The sequence below is a fragment of the Engraulis encrasicolus genome, chromosome 23, assembly GCF_034702125.1.
Source record: "Engraulis encrasicolus isolate BLACKSEA-1 chromosome 23, IST_EnEncr_1.0, whole genome shotgun sequence".
In the NCBI taxonomy this organism is placed as follows: Eukaryota; Metazoa; Chordata; class Actinopteri; order Clupeiformes; family Engraulidae; genus Engraulis; species Engraulis encrasicolus.
Window position 1 is genome coordinate 20,550,713 of NC_085879.1, and position 17,825 is coordinate 20,568,537.

Here is a 17,825-nt window from a genome sequence, read left to right on the forward strand (position 1 = left end):
ACACACACACACACACACACACACACACACTGCCTGTCACGAGAGGGAACAGCTCCTTTTCAGGCAGACAAGCGACTTTTATTCTGGCGGAAAGCATGACGACCCGCTTTTAAACAAAAAAAAGGTTTCTCTAAGATGTACTGCCTCTTTTCTTAGCATCTTTGTAACTAAACAACCAACACACACACACACACCCACACACACACACAAACACACAGGCATGCACACACACGCACACAGAGATAGTCTGTGGGTAGAAGCCCCACTGTGCACAAACACATAACACCAATTGCTCATTAAATGGCAGTGATTAAGTACAATATTAAAAGTAAACTCCCTATTTACAAATAATATGACAGGCACAACAGGGCCGCAGGATTCTCCCTAATTGCCTGTCGTGTTGAGCTGCAAATCTTGTTTAGTTAAGCTCTAGGAAGTGCTGCCGGCGTTTTTTTTTTATGTGTAATTCACAAACCGCTATTTAGGTCTTTCCAGCCAGACGCATTAATATGACAGCCGACAATGGGGAAAGACTGTGCTGAGCAGCTCCAAGGTGCAGTCTGGGGTAATGCAGTGCTCCAGAATCGCAGGGGGAACATGGGGCGCATGTCCCCCGTAAAAGTCCGCAAAGCATGAATTCTGAATTATATCTCCATTTTAAAAAATACCCTGAATTGGGGGCGTGGTGGCTCGATTAGCTAAGATGCTGTACCATTACGTCGGCGATCTGGTTCAATTCGGGTCTAAGGTCCGATCCTTCCCCTCTCTCTCTCCCACTCACTTCCTGTCAATGTCTCGCACTGTCATGTCCTGAATAAATGTGTAAAATCTCAAAAACACATCTTTAAAAGAATACCCTAGATTATTTGACCTATTGCAGAGTTGCATACAGAACGAAAAATCACTAGTGTGTTTCCCCCAATCATGACATCACATCTGTATTCCTGGGGCTAAGGTTGTTGCTTTTGTTAGGACATGACTTGCACCCAAAATTAATCATGGCAAACGTAATCAGAGTTTTTAAGAAAGCTTTGTGTTAACACCAACACTATCTATCACTGGTTCATTTCTAGGTGTGGTTCAGAAAGTTTGCAGCATGTTTTGTTTTTGTGTCTTTGGTGGAACAGATTTTGATTCTAAGTGAAGTAGGCTATTATCATCCCTGTTTAGATGGAAGTTGATGTGTTGGTATTGGTAATAGTTGTGAATAGCTATGCTGAACTTTAATACCCTCTTATGGTACTATAAGTGATATGATATAGATGTAGATAATATTGTTTTAACTCCTCAGACATGGCTCTCTAAAATTCCAAATGTCCAAAATTAAAATGACCAAGTCATTTTGCATTACTAACCTTTAAGAGTGTACCGTCACACCGGAATGTTCGGGCAGTGAAAGTTCTATAGAATTCTGGGCGTCATTCAATACAATATGGAATTGTAGAATCTTGCATTGTTATAGAACGCATTCTTTTTATAGAATGCTCAAAAACCCACACTCTTAAAGGTTAAAGGCGCTGTATGATGTATGATAGTAGTGTAGCACTATGGTAGTGAAGTCTTCTCAACAACTGTGCATTATGAGGCGATGATATTTCGGTCATTGTCAGGTGATCACTTGATTAGGTAGCAGTTTGAGCCTGCACATTTAAAAGGATTTCTTCAAATGGTGGGCCCTCAAAAACACCCAGGCCCCTGCCATAACTACACCTGGAATATATTCAAGATCTTCAATATTCTCTTTGCCCGCGTTGAGTGGTGTCCTCTACTATACTCTACTCTACTCTATTCTACTCTACTCTACTCTACTCTACTCTACTCTACTCTACTCTACTCCACTCTCTACTCTCTACACAGTGCTTGCCTTATGAACTATAATAGACCAATCATGACGGCAGAACACAGTGTTTGCCTGCCGTGCCCATCAAGCCCCGTACCAACCCAAGTCATGAATCTGGGCCATGAATCTGGCCTGCCTCTGTCCTCTTCTTACAACTTAAACTCTGTGTGGTGAGTCATGGAATGAGTTTGAATGAGCTTAGCACGATGACAATGCAGGTTGAACACCAATCGTTGATTCCACAGCTTTGTCCATGGTGCGAGCCCAGACTATATTTCATGCTTGCCAGGCTAACATAGTGCACTATGCAACTGTGCATCTTCCGGTTTCTTTTGCCCTTTCTGGAATGGCCCTGGCCCTGGCCCTGGCCCTGAGCACTGAGCACAGTCAGTATTTTTTTCCTGAAGGGCATGCGTGCGTGTGTGTGCGTGCGTGTGCGTATCTGTGTGTAGGTGGATGGGTGGTAAAGGGATGGTACCCAAGTGAAACTCAAAAGCATGTTCTTCTTCTCACTCCCTCATACCTCTCTTAATCCCGGATTGGCACATGGACACACTCACACACACACACACGCACACACACACACACACACACACACACACACACACACGCACACGCACACGCACACGCACACAACACACACTCACACGCACAGTTCGCTCACTGAATTCCATACTGACGAGGCGGACAAGCAAATGGGCGGCGAGCGAGTGGGGGCGACGCACGCACGCACACACACAGACACACACACACACACACACAGACACACACACACACACACACACAGCTAGCTCTCTGCATTTCGTGCCAATGAGGCGAACAAGCAGGCGAGTGAGGGCTACACACACACACACACACACACACACACACACACACACACACACACACACACACACACACACACACACACACACACACACACACACACACACACACACACACACACAGGCTCTCATCTGGCGTAGGTAGTGCCTTTCATGTCTCCCTCCATGTCTCACTGCTAGGTAGTTATCATACCTGGAATGTCTCATCATTCCTTGGACCGGCTGTCTGTGTTGATTGTTTTTCTTTTTTTCTCTCCCCCTCCCTGTCGTCAACAACACGAGGCTCAACAATTCGTCGTGACAGGCTTGCCTGACTCGTTGAAAAACCCTCTCGTTGACGTCTAACATGAAGGACTTGGCAAGCCCCAGAGAACATTTTGGGGTTTGTCGTTCCATAGAGATAAAAGCGCGGGTTGTGTAAATACACGTTGCAAAACATGATCACTGAGGTACTACAGTGCTACTTGCTATATTTTAAAATAGCTTTTAGTGGTTTTCTGTTTATGAAAATAAATGCACATAGTAGGTAAGTTGTGTATGGGTGTAAAACATGCAAGCACATCCAAAATGTTTCAACTGGGTGCAGGACTAAAACAGTCAACAAATGTGCAAAAGAAATGTCTGCTTCCACCATGCTTGTGTTTTGGGTCTCTAAAACTCTTTCCTTTGGCCTATTGTCAACTCAAGACACCTGCCAGCATTGCAGCCAGCAAGGGCAACTGAGGTCTACTTAGGAATAGAACATGGGGGCAAAAACATGCAAACACATCCAAGATTTTGGTAACACTTTATATGTGACTTATAAGACATATGTTATGCAAATCCAATCATTTGTTTAGCATGTACTCACAAGTTCCGTTCATTGCCAATGAATCTTTTATCATTTATATAATTTGAATAAGAATCTAGTGGACAGTTAACACATTGCTTGTAAGTCACATATACAGACAGTAATAGAGGATGTAAGTGTTACTAAGATTTTTAATTGTTAGCAGGACCAAAACACAATCAATATATAAGCAAAAAAGCCAGACATGCTTCAACCCCCTCCTCAGGAGTACTCCTCCTCAGGTATACTTTCAAACTCTAGACACCTGCCTACGGCTAGGGCCAATGGAAGTCTACTGGGTCAAAGCTTGTGGTATGTGTCTTTGTTTTAATGTAGGCCATTACACATTAACTGGGAAAGTTGTAAAGAAACATTGAGGTTTATAGCCAACTTTTTATGGTTATGTGAAACAATATTGAGAATTGCCGTCAAAACAAAGATTTTACAACATTTCTTGAACTCGTGTTAAAGACCTCTTTAAAAAAAAACTAGGACGGAGATATGGTATGAGGGAAAACACTTGCTCCACAGCACTATCTGACACGATCCACAGGGCATTTTACATTTCACTTTTGTGCTTTCTGCAGTTCCATCAGAGCAGTTTTAAAGTTAAATGAATATCTCAGCAGCTTTTTATTTGTTTAATTAAATGTTTCTACAGCCTGCAGAGGAGAAAATGGTCAACACGACCCTGATGGTGCACTTCTTTGGACAGGACGGCAAAGGAGCGCTGAACTTCGAGCACTTCTACAGGTAGGTGGATGGCTGCTGCTCTGGAGCTCAGTTCAGATATTTCACTAATTTACTACGTATTGTAGTGTAAAGAGCAAAGAAATGCACCAAAGGAGAGTTAAACTTCAAGAATTTCTACAGGTTGGTGGACTGCATACAGTTCATATGCACTGGACAAGGCAGAGGCAGAGTCGCACATGCTCCTGCTTGTTCACTACCTATAACTGTGAAAGGAACAGAGCAATGCAATTAGTCATTTATTGTGAACCATATTGTGAACAAGAGTGTTTCCGACATGGCCTGAAGTCAAGCTATTCATTAAATTACAAATTGACCAGCTGTACAGCTCCGTATTAGCATAAAACCTACTGGCTGGCCTGCTGAAGTTTGCTTTTTGTCATGCACCAATGATAGCGCTGAACGGTAGTCATGATGCAATGCATTCTCAATGTGATGCACACTCAGTGGTTGAGGTGACTTCTGGCTAGGAGAGACCATTTTATGCTTCCATTCACCTACGACGCTGACCTGTTCCCTCTGGATGAAGTATAAAACAAATCCTGTTAACTGTCCATGCCACATGCAACAATTCATTATCATGTTTCAGTCATAGTGATCTTCAGTTGAGTACAGAAAAGTCACCAAAAGAGGGTTGATGTGACAAAAACTATTCAAAATCCAGTATTAATTCAACACCCTAACATCATTTTCTTTTTTTGGTCCCTGAGTACTCAGTAAGTGTTGAAATAACACTGTTTTTATTGTAATAAATATGATGCATGTGGAATGGACAGTGTATGGGATTTCTCTTTCACTTTTGAGTGATAACTTTGCCTTGGTTATATCCACCACGCTCATACGAATTTAGAAGTGTGAAAAAGTGCTCTATATTAAAGGGGTCCTCTATATTAAAGGGGCTTTTTCATGTCCACTACCCATTTATTGGGTTACACAGCATCTGTTGTATGTAAAAGCTTGGTGAAAGCTGCATTTCACAAATTGGCCTCTTGGGGGAGAATTTCTCTGCCGCAGGAACGCTATATCTCAACTGCCAGAGAACGCATGGTTGGGTTTTCAACATGCTATAGCTTTTGTTTCCTGTACGGGTCTACGTCATGCTATACCTAACATTGCTGCTTATGGGATGGAGTGTTGACGATGTCACAGACCATTTACTAATTGCAGAGACAGTAGACCCAATGCGCATTTGTTAATAGCAGTCACATAGCCTATCTGAATTTGACAGTATTGTGATGAGATGTATCCTAATTGTGAATACACCACTCAGTGTACAAGAATAGTGTAGCCTACAAGGATAGTGTAGGATTTCGCCATCCACAAGTTTATTCCATTACGCATGTTTGTTTTTTCTTTTTTCAATTCATAAATCGCCTCCGTCAAATAGGCTACTACAGCATCGGTCTAGGATGTAGGCTACACTCACCTGTGGCTGAAGTTATATATTTTTTTGTTTGATTATGATATCAAAGCTACATTTTACATTGATAAAATACCGGTAGGTAGGCCTATGGCTAACGGGTCAGACACAGTTGAATGAGGAAGGTCGAAAACAGGCAGAACGCGTAAACTGTACTCTGATACTGTTGTGAGTAAACATTCTGAACTGAACCGAAAGGAACCAATTCTTTTGAATGGCTGGAACAGTGAGTTGGAGGAACAGTCTCTAGGAGGAGGAGGATAGTCAGTTGTCGTTTGTAAAAAAAACTAAAAATAAATGAAAGACCCAAATATCTCTTCTTAAATGCTGCTTAAGTGCTGAAATCTTTTTATCTCTGAATAAATATTTTTAAAAAGAACCAGGTGAGCCAGTCTTTTGAACGTCCCTTTGAAAGGCACAAGTCACTAAGATCTGGATCTCATCAAAGAGCCATAAATCCCATCTGTAATCTGGAGGGATTTATAATGGATTATAAAGATGCTGTATGATGCTGCTGTATAAAAGTTTATAAAAGTGTTGTAATGAGCCGTAACCATTTCAGCTGGGACAAAAAAGTTAAAAGGCAAGACTCATTTATATATTGTCCATGATATTTTGTTTCTCTGGGTTGCCCTGCCTGGTTTTCTCAGTTGCTCAGTGCTCATGTTACCCGTCCCTCTATATTGTTTCATGAACAACCTACAGACTACGGTTCTGGAGATTGAGTCCGTGAGTCCAAGGCCTTGTCCACCAGCCAGCTCATTACCGGTCCCTCCCTTTTACCTGTTTACCTGTAGCTTGATGGTCAAGCTGCAGACGAAGGTGCTGGAAATTAAACCTGATTTTAAACTGTTGTAATCTGAGAAGACCTTCCCATGCCTTCCTTACCTGTTCATTTATGCAGAACTCTTGCACACCTCCTTTTGCCTGGTGCCTCGGAGGGGAACCCCTGGGTCACCAACGTTAAAGACAACAAAGCTCCACAGCAATATTCGAAGATGGTCAATAGACCGATGCGTCGCTATGGGGCACCTAAGTCACGCCCTCTACTTCCTGGTTCATGGGGCAGAGGCAGTCAAAAAATAATTACTGGGCTCGAAAATTAGTGTTTTTTTTTTTTTACACCAATCCAAACCGTGGACCTCCACCTATGCACCACAAATCCAAAAATCACTCATTTCCAAGCCCAGTAATCATTTTTTGACTCCCTCTGCCCCATGAACCAGGAAGTAGAGGGCGTGACTTAGGTGCCCCATTAAACACTGCAATTGTGGATAGTGCGCGGGAGCTTCATTACCTGTTCACCTGTTCACCTGTGTACCTGTAGCTTCATGGACAACCTTCAGGCGGAGGTGTTGGAGATTGAGTTCCTGAGCCACTCCAAGGGCTTGCCCACCATCAGCGTGCAGGACTTTGCCCAGGTGCTCCTGCGCTACACCAACGTGGACGACGTCAGCAGTTACGTGGACAACGTGCGGAAGAACTTCACAGACGACAAGGTGGGGGTGTCGTGCCGAAAAGCGAGTCCCTGCCAGGACACGAGTGCCCTCATTGAAACCAATGGAAACCAATGACCAATTTTACAGATATTTTTTACCCATTTTTGCAGACAAATCCGACACAATTTAAGGAATTTAGGAAAGCCTATCAATAAAGCATCTGCATTCCTTCTGGAAGTACCACAAACAGCTGGTTACAATTTCAGTATTATTTCCATAAAATAATCGAAGAATTGTCATAACAAATGTTACGGTTTCATTCAAATAGCTCATATTAAGTGGAAGACGAGTAATGTTTCATAAGCATATGTTTAGTTCATTAATTATGTAGTTAATTCTGCAAAAATGAGTGTAATTTTCTCTCCAAAAATGTCATTGGTTTCAATGAGGGCACTCGTGTTCTGGCAGGGACTCGCTTTTCGGCACGACAGGGGCACTTAGCTGGTCGTTCATACAGCACATGACTGCAGAGCCGGTTTTACAAATAGCCAGACTAAGCAATTGCCTAGGGCCCCACCAAATCTGCCCTCTGTGTGGGGTGCCAAAAGCGAGCCCCATCATAGTAAACATTAGCAAAAATAATACAGGAGAGTCCCATATCTATAGCTAGCCCCAAACAGCTTCTGCTTCACTTGCTTCACTCCAAAAGTTGTCACAGTATTTATGTAATTGATTATTCGGTGACAAAGTATGAAGTGAAGGGCATGAATGGCTATTCAGTGGTCAAATTGTAGATCTGGGATCTATTTTGTGTTATTTATGTCTATCAAACACGCACCAAAATTAAGATTTGGATTCAGATACTAGACCTAAGGCCATACATCTTGTATTTAGTTACTAACTTAAGATTAGTCTGTTATTTTATCTGTTATTAGTTATTTTGCTTTGTTTAATGCTGTGATGTCGATGCACTGCCTCTAATGCGTTGGTGACATTTTGATGGCGGCATGCACCACCAATTTCCATTTGGGGCCTGTCACAACAAAAAGGTTCTATTCTTTCTATCCTCTTCTATGGATCCCTTTCTATCCTCTCTATGGTTTATTTTCTCATAAACACTTATTTTACGCATGCAAGATCCTCCCATGAAAAGGGCTGTAAAAATGAAATCTCCCAGGCAAGTCAATGGGGCTTGTCGCGGAATTCACACCCTTATAGTTAAAACGACCAAAAAAACCTATTAACTGCTTCACCCCATAAGAAGAACACCATTTAACTCAGTCGCCTCATTAATCAGTGAGTGGCTGCTAATTGTTTTGGAGGTGGTTGAGCAAGAGACATAAAAACTTAAGCGCTTTTCGAGATGGATGAGTGCAGTCCAATAGCATAGATAGGCACCGCAGGGGATAATTTGCCAGGAGCTCGTGTTATGGGGACTGCGAGTGGCTCTCCTGTTTGTTTTTTGTTTGGGCAAGTATCGAGTTCTTTTTTAGGAAAGCCTTGCAAACAGGTTGACCCCTTCAGAAGAAAAAAAGCTACACTGCAGAGGTGATGACAGCTGGAAGTGTACACACACTGTGAAGAAAAGAGTGGATGGAAAGAGTCGGGTGGCACAAAAGAAAGGAGAAACAGCATTCACAAAATACATTTACACAGGGTTAAATGTAACACTTTTCTTATCACTGTAAAATTCACTTTAAAATCAAATTATTTTTTGGTCGAGGAAACTGATCCACACATATGTCTCAAAATCTTTGTGGACCTGTGTACTGGCCACTTCAAAACTTCAAGGCAGTAAGTGTGGAAAAGACTTTTGCTACTGTCATTTAAGGACAGTCTCAAAACCCTCTAGGTCGTCTGTGTGGACCCCTCAAGTCTTCAAGACTGAGATTTTGTAACGATGGGGCTATAATGGGTGTGTTTTCAAACATATCCGCCGTAACTATTAGCTTCCACTATCATGAATGGAACTGGCTACAACAGACATGGCAGGACAGCCAACAAGAAGTAAGAAACGTAATTTCAAATTCTTTGTATGACCAGTGCATGTAAAGAAATTGACACTTAAGCCGACTTGACTTGACTTGAACATTCTAAAACTGATAGCCCATTCTTTTCAATGTATTTTTGACGAAACGTCACTTAACATAACATAATGCATCCTGTGTAGCACCAGCCAAAGTGTAGAAAAGATTATATGCTACTGACTGTCAAAAGAGCCAACATTATCTGGGTGTGGACATCTTTTAGAGGTGGGGGTGTGGGGGAGGGGGTGATCTTTTATGTAGCCGTGCTGTGAGTGATTGCACCCCTCCGTTTGGCTTTCAACACCACGCATGGCACTCAAGTGGATGCTGAGTCATCTACTCAACTCCTTCTAACACTGACACACTTTTTCTCTTTTTTTGCTCTTTTTTTTCCTTTTGATGGACAGCTAAAGTGAGTGTGTGTACTATATATGTAGATATGTACAAATGGGTGATATGTAAGACTTGTGTGATGTCTATTTTGCTGGACATTTTCATTTCCTTCGGAACTACTTCTTACTGCAGGCCTATTCGATTGGCAGCATGAGGGCCACATGCGGCCCAGACGTGGCCCCCATCCCCCAGGTTTTGAGAATGCAGTACAACACATGATTTTCTTGAAAATTGCTTGCTTGTCTTGTATTTGAACTTTCAATGTTAGTAGCTTCTTTGTGCAAATGGGCTGAATTTCCAAATTCTTTTTCAAATTTGCTGGGGGAAAAAATCAACTACATTACAATAACATGGCTATGACATTACAGAGTACCTTAAGTAACAGATTAAGATATTGTCATTGTACTTTTTGAGGACAATAAGCCTATATAGCCCAGGCTCTGTGCTAAGAGGTTAAGTTTAAGGATTTAAGAACATGTTTTTAAAATTGTTTCTAGCCTACTGATTAGTGTCATTACCGCGTGGTGATGGCTGAAAATGTGCTGCTCAGCTGAAGTGCTTGCTTTCAAAATGAGGCCAAAATAAAATTGTAATTTGATAGCCCTGACTTACCTAAAATACCTTAGTTGTGAGCAATTGGACTTCAACTTGGACTTGAATTTGGAGTGTGAAATATTTTTCTACTGTCCATTTATTGTACTCTCCTATTACATAAATTCTGCATTCGACACTTAGAGAGTCGATTTTAGAACACTCGTGATGTTGGACTTATTCTCTGGGTGTTGAATTAACAATGCAACATTTTCTGTGCTCTGCCTTACAGGGAATCACTTTTGAGGAGTTCAGGACGTTCTTCCAGTTCCTCAACAACCTTGAGGATTTTGCCATAGCAATGCAGATGTACATCTTTGCCAACCGCTCTGTAGGTCAAGGTAAGGTAGCCTATCTGGTTAACTGTGTCGCGGGCGTCCGTAGATAATACTGTACAGTTACAAGCTTGTTGATCATAAAATTATGATATTGGGTTCGAAATTTAGCCACACCCTACCTTTCTCTAACTGTATCTCTCCCTCCCTCTCTCTCTCTCTCTCTCTCTCTCTCTCTCTCTCTCTCTCTCTTTCTCTCTCTCTCTCTTGCTCTCTCTTGCTCTCTCTTTCCCTCTCTCTCTCTCTCTCTCTCTCTCTCTCTCTCTCTCTCTCTCTCTCTCTCATACACACACACACACACACACACACACACACACACACACACAAGGAGATAAATGTGCGTTAGGTGCTGGACTGTAGAGAATGCTAAATACTTCTCAGACATATATAACTGCCTGCTAAATGTAATATAAGTTATTTAAATGAAACATTATTTTATGGAAATATCTAGCTATTATTTATCGAATGTTGTTCACAGATGAATTTTCGAGAGCTGTCTACGTGGCTACGGGCCTCAAGCTCACCAAGCATCTGGTCAACACAGTGTTTAAGATCTTCGATGTGGACCACGACGAACGGCTGAGTCACAAGGAGTTTATCGGCATCATGAAGGACAGACGACACAGAGGCTCATGGGTAAGGACGAGAGGGTAGAAATCACCAGCAGAGTTGTATAACGTAGAAGTAGAAGTAGAAATAGAAGAAGAATCTTACAACTGTAATTACAACACTAGTGGTGTGATATTAGCCTACATGGTTTCAATGATATTTTGTCTGTGTGCGTGCATGCGGGCGTGCATGCGCGCACGGATGCGACTGTGCCTGTGTGTGGCCTGCGTGCATGCATGCGTTGGTCTTGAACAATGTTTCTCAAAGGGGATGGTACAGCCCCCCAGGGGGCGTTGGGGAGCTCTAGGGGGGCATTGAGATGGATACAGTTGAGAAGGGGCAGTGCTTAGTTGCCATTGGGGGGCATTAGTCCATGTGATTTTTTAATACTAAGGGAGGCATTGTCAGGCTTATGATAAGTCATGGGGGCGTTGAGAGGCTTATGATGAGGGCAAGGGGGCATTTGTTCAAAAAAGGTTGAGAACTGCTGGTCTAGAATCATAACAGGACATTATGCCCCGACAATACTCCCTAGAGAGTGTGTTCTCAATGCAGCTGGTCTTTAGCCACACCATTTCCACATTCATCTCATTGCACGTTTGAGGAATCGGCCCAGATATTCAAGGGCTTTGAGTTCAATTTTGTGTGCTCCTCTTGAGGGTGTCTGCTGCTCTCTTGTGGCTGAAATGACAAACACATGTGGACGGAGTATGACATGGAAAACACAGCATTAAATCTTCACAGGCACTGCATAAAACCTCATTCCAATTTACAAATCTTTTTTTAATGGTTTGTCTTGATGCTGTCTGAATTCTGATTGACTATACTTTTATAATCTGTTTAAATTAGGGCCACAGACTTGACGGTAGACATACCTCATTCAAGTCCTGCTTAAGGAAGGAGCTCTCCAGCAAATAGGTAAATAAACAAACACCATGTACTATATATATAACCATACATCATAATCATTTTTTGTGATCAACATTTTTCATTTCATTTCAACTTTTTGACAGTACAAACAGAAACCAGTTTTCTGCTGCAAAGAAAACGATACAGTATGTCAATGTTAACACAATATATGCATTCCCTCCAAAAAACAACACATAAATAAAGATAAATAAGTTACATGCATACTTCATAACTACAGTGCCCTCCATAATTATTGGCACCCCTGGTTGAGATGTGTTAAAAGCCTTAAAATAAATTCAGTGTTTATTGCAGAAGAATACTGTCACACTGAAAATTGTAGGAAAATGTAGCCTTCAACTCAAATGAATTGTAAGAAAATAAAAAAATCCCTGACTAAAAAATAATTATTTTTCATTAAATCACCTGTTCCACAATTATTGGCACCCTTAACAATTCCCAGGAAATAAATATAATTGAAGCATTTCTGTCATTTCTAAAGTAGTTTACAAAGTTTACCAGAGTATGTAGGAACATTTAATTAGTAATTCATCACTTCCTGTTTCCCTGGGGTATAAATATGACGTGACACCGAGGCCATTTCTCTTATCCACTCTTAAACATGGGAAAGACAAAGGAACACAGCATACAAGTGAGGCAGATGTGCGTCGACCTTCACAGGTCAGGCAGAGGCTACAAGAAGATTGCCACTCAACTGCAGCTGCCCATATCTACTGTGAGAGGAATAATTAAGAAGTTCAAAACAACTGGAACAGTGGTAAACAAGCCTGGACGAGGACCCAAGTTTATTTTGCCACCACGCACAGTGAGGAGGATGGTAAGAGAAATCAAAAGATCTCCAAAGCTCACTGTTACAGAATTACAACAAATGGTAGCATCCTGGGGTCACAAAGTCTCCAAATCAACCATCAGGCGCTGTCTACACGCCAACAAGCTGTTTGGGAGGCATGCACGGAGAAAACCTTTCCTCACTCACAATCATAAACGCAAGCGTCTGGAGTTCGCCAAGCGGTATTGGGGCTTCAACTGGGACCGTGTGCTTTGGTCAGATGAGACCAAGATTGAGCTTTTTGGCAACAAACACTCTAAGTGGGTCTGGCGTACCACGAAAGATGCGCATGCTGAAAAGCACATCATACCCACTGTGAAGTATGGGGGTGGGTCAGTGATGCTGTGGGGCTGTTTCGCTTCCAAAGGCCCTGGGAACCTTGTTAGGGTGCATGGCATCATGAATGCTTTGAAATACCAGGACATTTTAAATAAAAATCTATTGCCTTCTGCCCGAAAGCTGAAGCTGGGTCGTCACTGGGTCTTTCAGCAAGACAATGACCCTAAACATATGGCCAAATCTACACAGAAATGGTTCACCAGACACAAAATCAAGCTCCTCCCATGGCCATCTCAGTCCCCTGACCTCAACCCCATTGAGAACCTGTGGGGTGAGCTGAAGAGGAGAGTACAGAGGAGAGGACCCAGGTCTCTGGATGATTTAGAGAGATTCTGCAAAGAGGAATGGCTGAAGATCCCTCTTTCTGTCTTTTCCCATCTTGTGAAACATTATAGGAGAAGATTAGGTGCTGTTTTGTTGGCAAAAGGGGGTTGTACAAAATATTAACACCAGGGGTGCTAATAATTGTGACATACATTATTTGATGTCAAATAATTATTTCTTTATGTGGGATTTTTTCCCCACTGAATAAATGCACTTGTATTGAAGGTTGGATTTTTCTCTTTTTTTCCATTAAGGTCCCATATTATTTAGAAAAAAAAATAATTGGAAGCTAAAAAACACATCTCAACCAGGGGTGCCAATAATTATGGAGGGCACTGTATATGGGAGGATTTGTTTTATATGGGCTCGCTTGTAGCTATTATGACTCTTTGCAGAAAAAAATAAACTTAGACATGGATTGTATACTATGCGAGGAGTGTACGGTCTAAAGAAAGGTTTCATGGATTACGATGTGAGTTCTTATTATTGTACCAGATTCTATGATGAAATGGCCATCACATTCCCTACAGTACCTATGAAAATGAACCATTGCTGGTCTGTGTTATTATTAATGACCTTTTAATATTTAGGTTTTTCCCCCAAGCTACCAGTGGTATACTCATGCACTACTTCTGCATTTTGTGTTAAGAACACAAATGATTCCATTGCAAGTATGTTTGTAAACAGATAAATTCACTTCACAGCTGTACTTTTTTTCCTTCATTGATCTATTTTTTATTTGTCCTGTTTGGCTTAATTCCATCTCTGAGAGGGAAGCCATGCTGGCCTGAGCCCCGTCCAGAGGGAAGCATTGAATTACACTGTAATATTAACGAACAATCCAGCGATACCAGACACCTGGCTTAGCCTGCCCCTCACACCAGCAAGTGTGTATCAGAGCCGCTCACAGCCATCCACACATGTGGCACGCAAGACACTCTATAACAATTGAACTTAATGGTATGCTGACCATGGTTCTGGTTGAAATTATTTGTTCACTGCATGGTGTGCAGCATAGATTCTGTGTTACACAGCATGGTTTTCTTCCATCCTGCACGTTTTAGTGAAATGAATGAGTGAACAACTTGATTATAATGTGCTGATGTGCTAAAGCCCTTGCAGATGCTCTCAACTTTGATATTTTATAAACTGAGAAGACATTGGCAATGTGCTGTTACTAGAATGGCAACGGCCATGTCATAATGTAGGGGCCTATTACTAAAGGCTCTTTGCAATCATATGTATGAAGTTCATTATGTCTAACTGTTTAAACACTTAGGGGTTTCTTTTTCCTTAAGACATCTAAAAGTTTTTTTATCTTTTACCTGACATGTTTCGACGGTGTTACTTCCGTCTTCATCAGAGGGTCACTGTGATGTTGATGAGTGACGTGCTTTTGGAGACCAGAAAGCGTAGCCCAAGTACCATGAACAGGGATGAGGGGGCATACATGCTCTCACACACCTGGACCACCATCCTAAGAGGACAACTCTAACAGCAGGAGGTGTGACCAACCTGTCATTATTGGCAGGGAGGTCACACCTCCACAACAACATCAGCTGTTTTTAAAGCACGTCACTCATCAACATCACAGTGACCCTCTGATGAAGACGGAAGTAACACCGTCAAAACATGTCAGGTAAAAGATAAAAAACTTTTACATGTCTTAAGGCAAAAGAAACCCCTAAGTGTTTCAGGCTCTTTGCAATGTTGTAGAGGTGTGTTACTATGGTGGTAACGCCTTTTCAGTGACTATTACAGCATTCCACTGATAGAACATTGTGAGACCCAAGATACGGCAAAAGAGGGGGACTAACATGCCAGTGTACAAAAGTAAAGCATCCTCTGCTCTCCTGTCCTGCCTACCACAATCTGATGCGTCACAGGAGAGGGCTAAGTTTAAGAGTGCATCTTAATATGCGACCTTGCCTCCTCCACTTGCGCTTGTCTCCTTGCCCCGCCTCCTGACCCCTTCTCCGTGGAGAAAACGATAAAGTTTCCCAGCTGTCAGCCTAGCCACAACAACTTTTGAGGGACTGGTTTTCATTCACCATCCCAATTGCAGACGAGAAAAAGACTCTACAATTGAGCTTTTGCAAGATATTGAAATATAATGCTGTTGTCAGTGATGTCATCATGACGAGAAGCGAGTGGAGGGGGCAAGTGGAGGAGGCAAGGTCCCATATTAAGATGCACTCTAATTTAAGGAAGTGGACTAGGGGGGAGCTGTGATGCAGCGTCAAAGAAGGTGGACCTAACAAGCAGCGACACTCAATACAACGTCCATTGCAACATTCGGCCCCATGATTTTCGGCCGCGGCCGCCATTCTGGGATGAATATCGGACAAATTACATTGGAATACATTGGGAATGTGTACATAATACGGTAAAACTACATCGATATAATTATCGGAAATTCTTCAGTTATGAATGCTTATACCATCTCATGTGTTTTTTCAGCACAATCAGTGCATAACTTAATAATTAGGCTATCTATAAGGCTAAAGTTGCCAAAGTAGCTAGCCATATTGTGCTAACTTTAGCATTAGATCCGCGGTCTTTCCTATGGCCAAAGAACGTTGCTATGGCTACTGGTCATAACAGAGTGGCGTACGTGACTACCTGTTCATTCCAGAATGGCGGATTTGACTCAAAACTGACTCAAAACGCCCCCTATTGACTGTTTCCCATAAAAGACCTGAGTGTCGCTACTTGTTAGAGATGTATATTCTTTGGCAGCGTGCTATGCCCCCCACATAGGCTATAGGCTTGCATGCCCATGGGGACGTATGAACAGGGGTGTCGTTCAGGGGGGTAAAGTGTGACTGAGTCACTAGGGCCCACAGTCCGATTTGTGAAGATGGATGGGGGAGGGGGTCCACTGGAGCTGATTGTACATAGGGCCCAAAGTTTGCTGCTACGCTCCTGCGTATGAAGTCCAGCCGGGTCATGTCCCAACCCTGGCCCTGATTTCTCTCTTACACTCTCGACTGTCTGACCAGCAAAAAAAAGACACAAAAAGCCTCACCCGAGCCCTGGGCTGCGTTTCTCGAAAGCAAAGTTGCTAACTACATTAGCTACTTTGTTGTTTTCAATGCAATTTCCCATTGGCAACTAGCCTACCGAAGTTGCTAACTGGATAAAGACTAGAGAAAAACACCCCTGATGTGGGAAAACAATTTGTACTTTTATTGTAGAGAAGTGTCAGAGAACTAGTAGGCTATTTGAACTTTAGTACGTCTTCATCATAGTCATGTGTCAATGGGCCTTTTTAACTTGACATCAGACATTTTCAATTCAATGCATTTAAAGCAGGCATAAGTAGCATCTGGTGGTTTAGACGTAAACTTACACGACACTGTTTTCTATGAAAACCGGCCGTTGTTTTTGCCCGCTTCATTTCAAAACTGAACTTGTAATAAGGCTAATTACGTAGTATCCTCAACAGAGTCCACACATGTACACAGTGTCTTTTCGTCCCTTTAGCTGGAAGGGGTCCAGCGTTTGTTGGGGATAGAGGAAGACGTTGGAGGAAGAGGAGGATCTGAGGAAGAACCTGCTGAAGACTGTGACAAACTAGCCTGGGATTCGCGAATGCAAGTCTCTTCGAGAATATAGTCTGGCCAGGCAAACCATCTACGATATTTCTCCACAGGAGATATCAGGGGTGTGTCTAGCTCAAATTTATACAACTCCTCCAAATGCCACTAGTTGAAGAGCTTCAATCGATTAGAGTTTGACCACTCATCACATCATTCACGGGTGTATCATTGCCATAGACACTCCCCATTGAGCCATTTTAAATGCTCAACATTTATTGGTTCCCATTTTCAGGGGAATTTGATATGTTGTAAATGGTTTGCTTGGCCAGACTAGCCGTATAGACACTTGTAGCCGCAAAACCCAGGCTGATGACAAACATTTTACTGAAGTCTTAACGACATCTTTACTGCATTACATGTAGCAGAGGCTTTTATCCAAAGTGACGAGATGAAGTGTGGTATTCTATTTATTTATTTTATTTATCCATTATTGACAGGGGTTACGTTTGTGTTGAGTTACTGCTGTTACTGTATGTAGAATAAAGGGCTGTATTAAATAGAGCTCTCAGGGCCTTATAGGGGCAGTGGGATATGACACCATTTGGAGAGAAAGAAAGTAAGTAAGTAAGAAAGAAACAAACAAACAAAATTCACATTTATTCTGTGTTCATTTTAGTAATTGACAGTTTAGTAATTGGCCAGGTATTTCAGTGACCGTGTCTGTTTGTTTATTTGTCAATAACTCTGTCCGTATTGGTTCAATGAGTATCAAATTTGGTTTGTGTACTGATAGGGAATAGAAACATT

The 17,825-nt window shown here is 42.1% G+C and overlaps 1 protein-coding gene across 3 annotated transcripts in view; it reads left to right on the top strand.

Moving 5' to 3' along the window:
* Positions 1–17,396, top strand: part of micu3b (mitochondrial calcium uptake family, member 3b) — a 36,962-nt gene extending 19,566 nt beyond the window's left edge. The window contains exons 8-13 of one of the 3 annotated variants that reach the window (XM_063189772.1): positions 4,209–4,246; positions 6,991–7,162; positions 10,346–10,454; positions 10,927–11,084; positions 11,907–11,975; positions 16,963–17,396. In XM_063189772.1, coding sequence (XP_063045842.1) covers positions 4,209–4,246; positions 6,991–7,162; positions 10,346–10,454; positions 10,927–11,084; positions 11,907–11,975 — 546 coding nt within the window. In that variant the 3' untranslated portion in view covers positions 16,963–17,396. Of the gene's footprint in view, positions 1–4,154; positions 4,247–6,990; positions 7,163–10,345; positions 10,455–10,926; positions 11,085–11,906; positions 11,976–12,070; positions 12,193–16,962 lie in introns of those variants that run through there. The other 2 variants (XM_063189771.1, XM_063189770.1) reach the window with 2 other exon arrangements.
* The last annotated feature ends 429 nt before the right edge of the window (positions 17,397–17,825 follow it).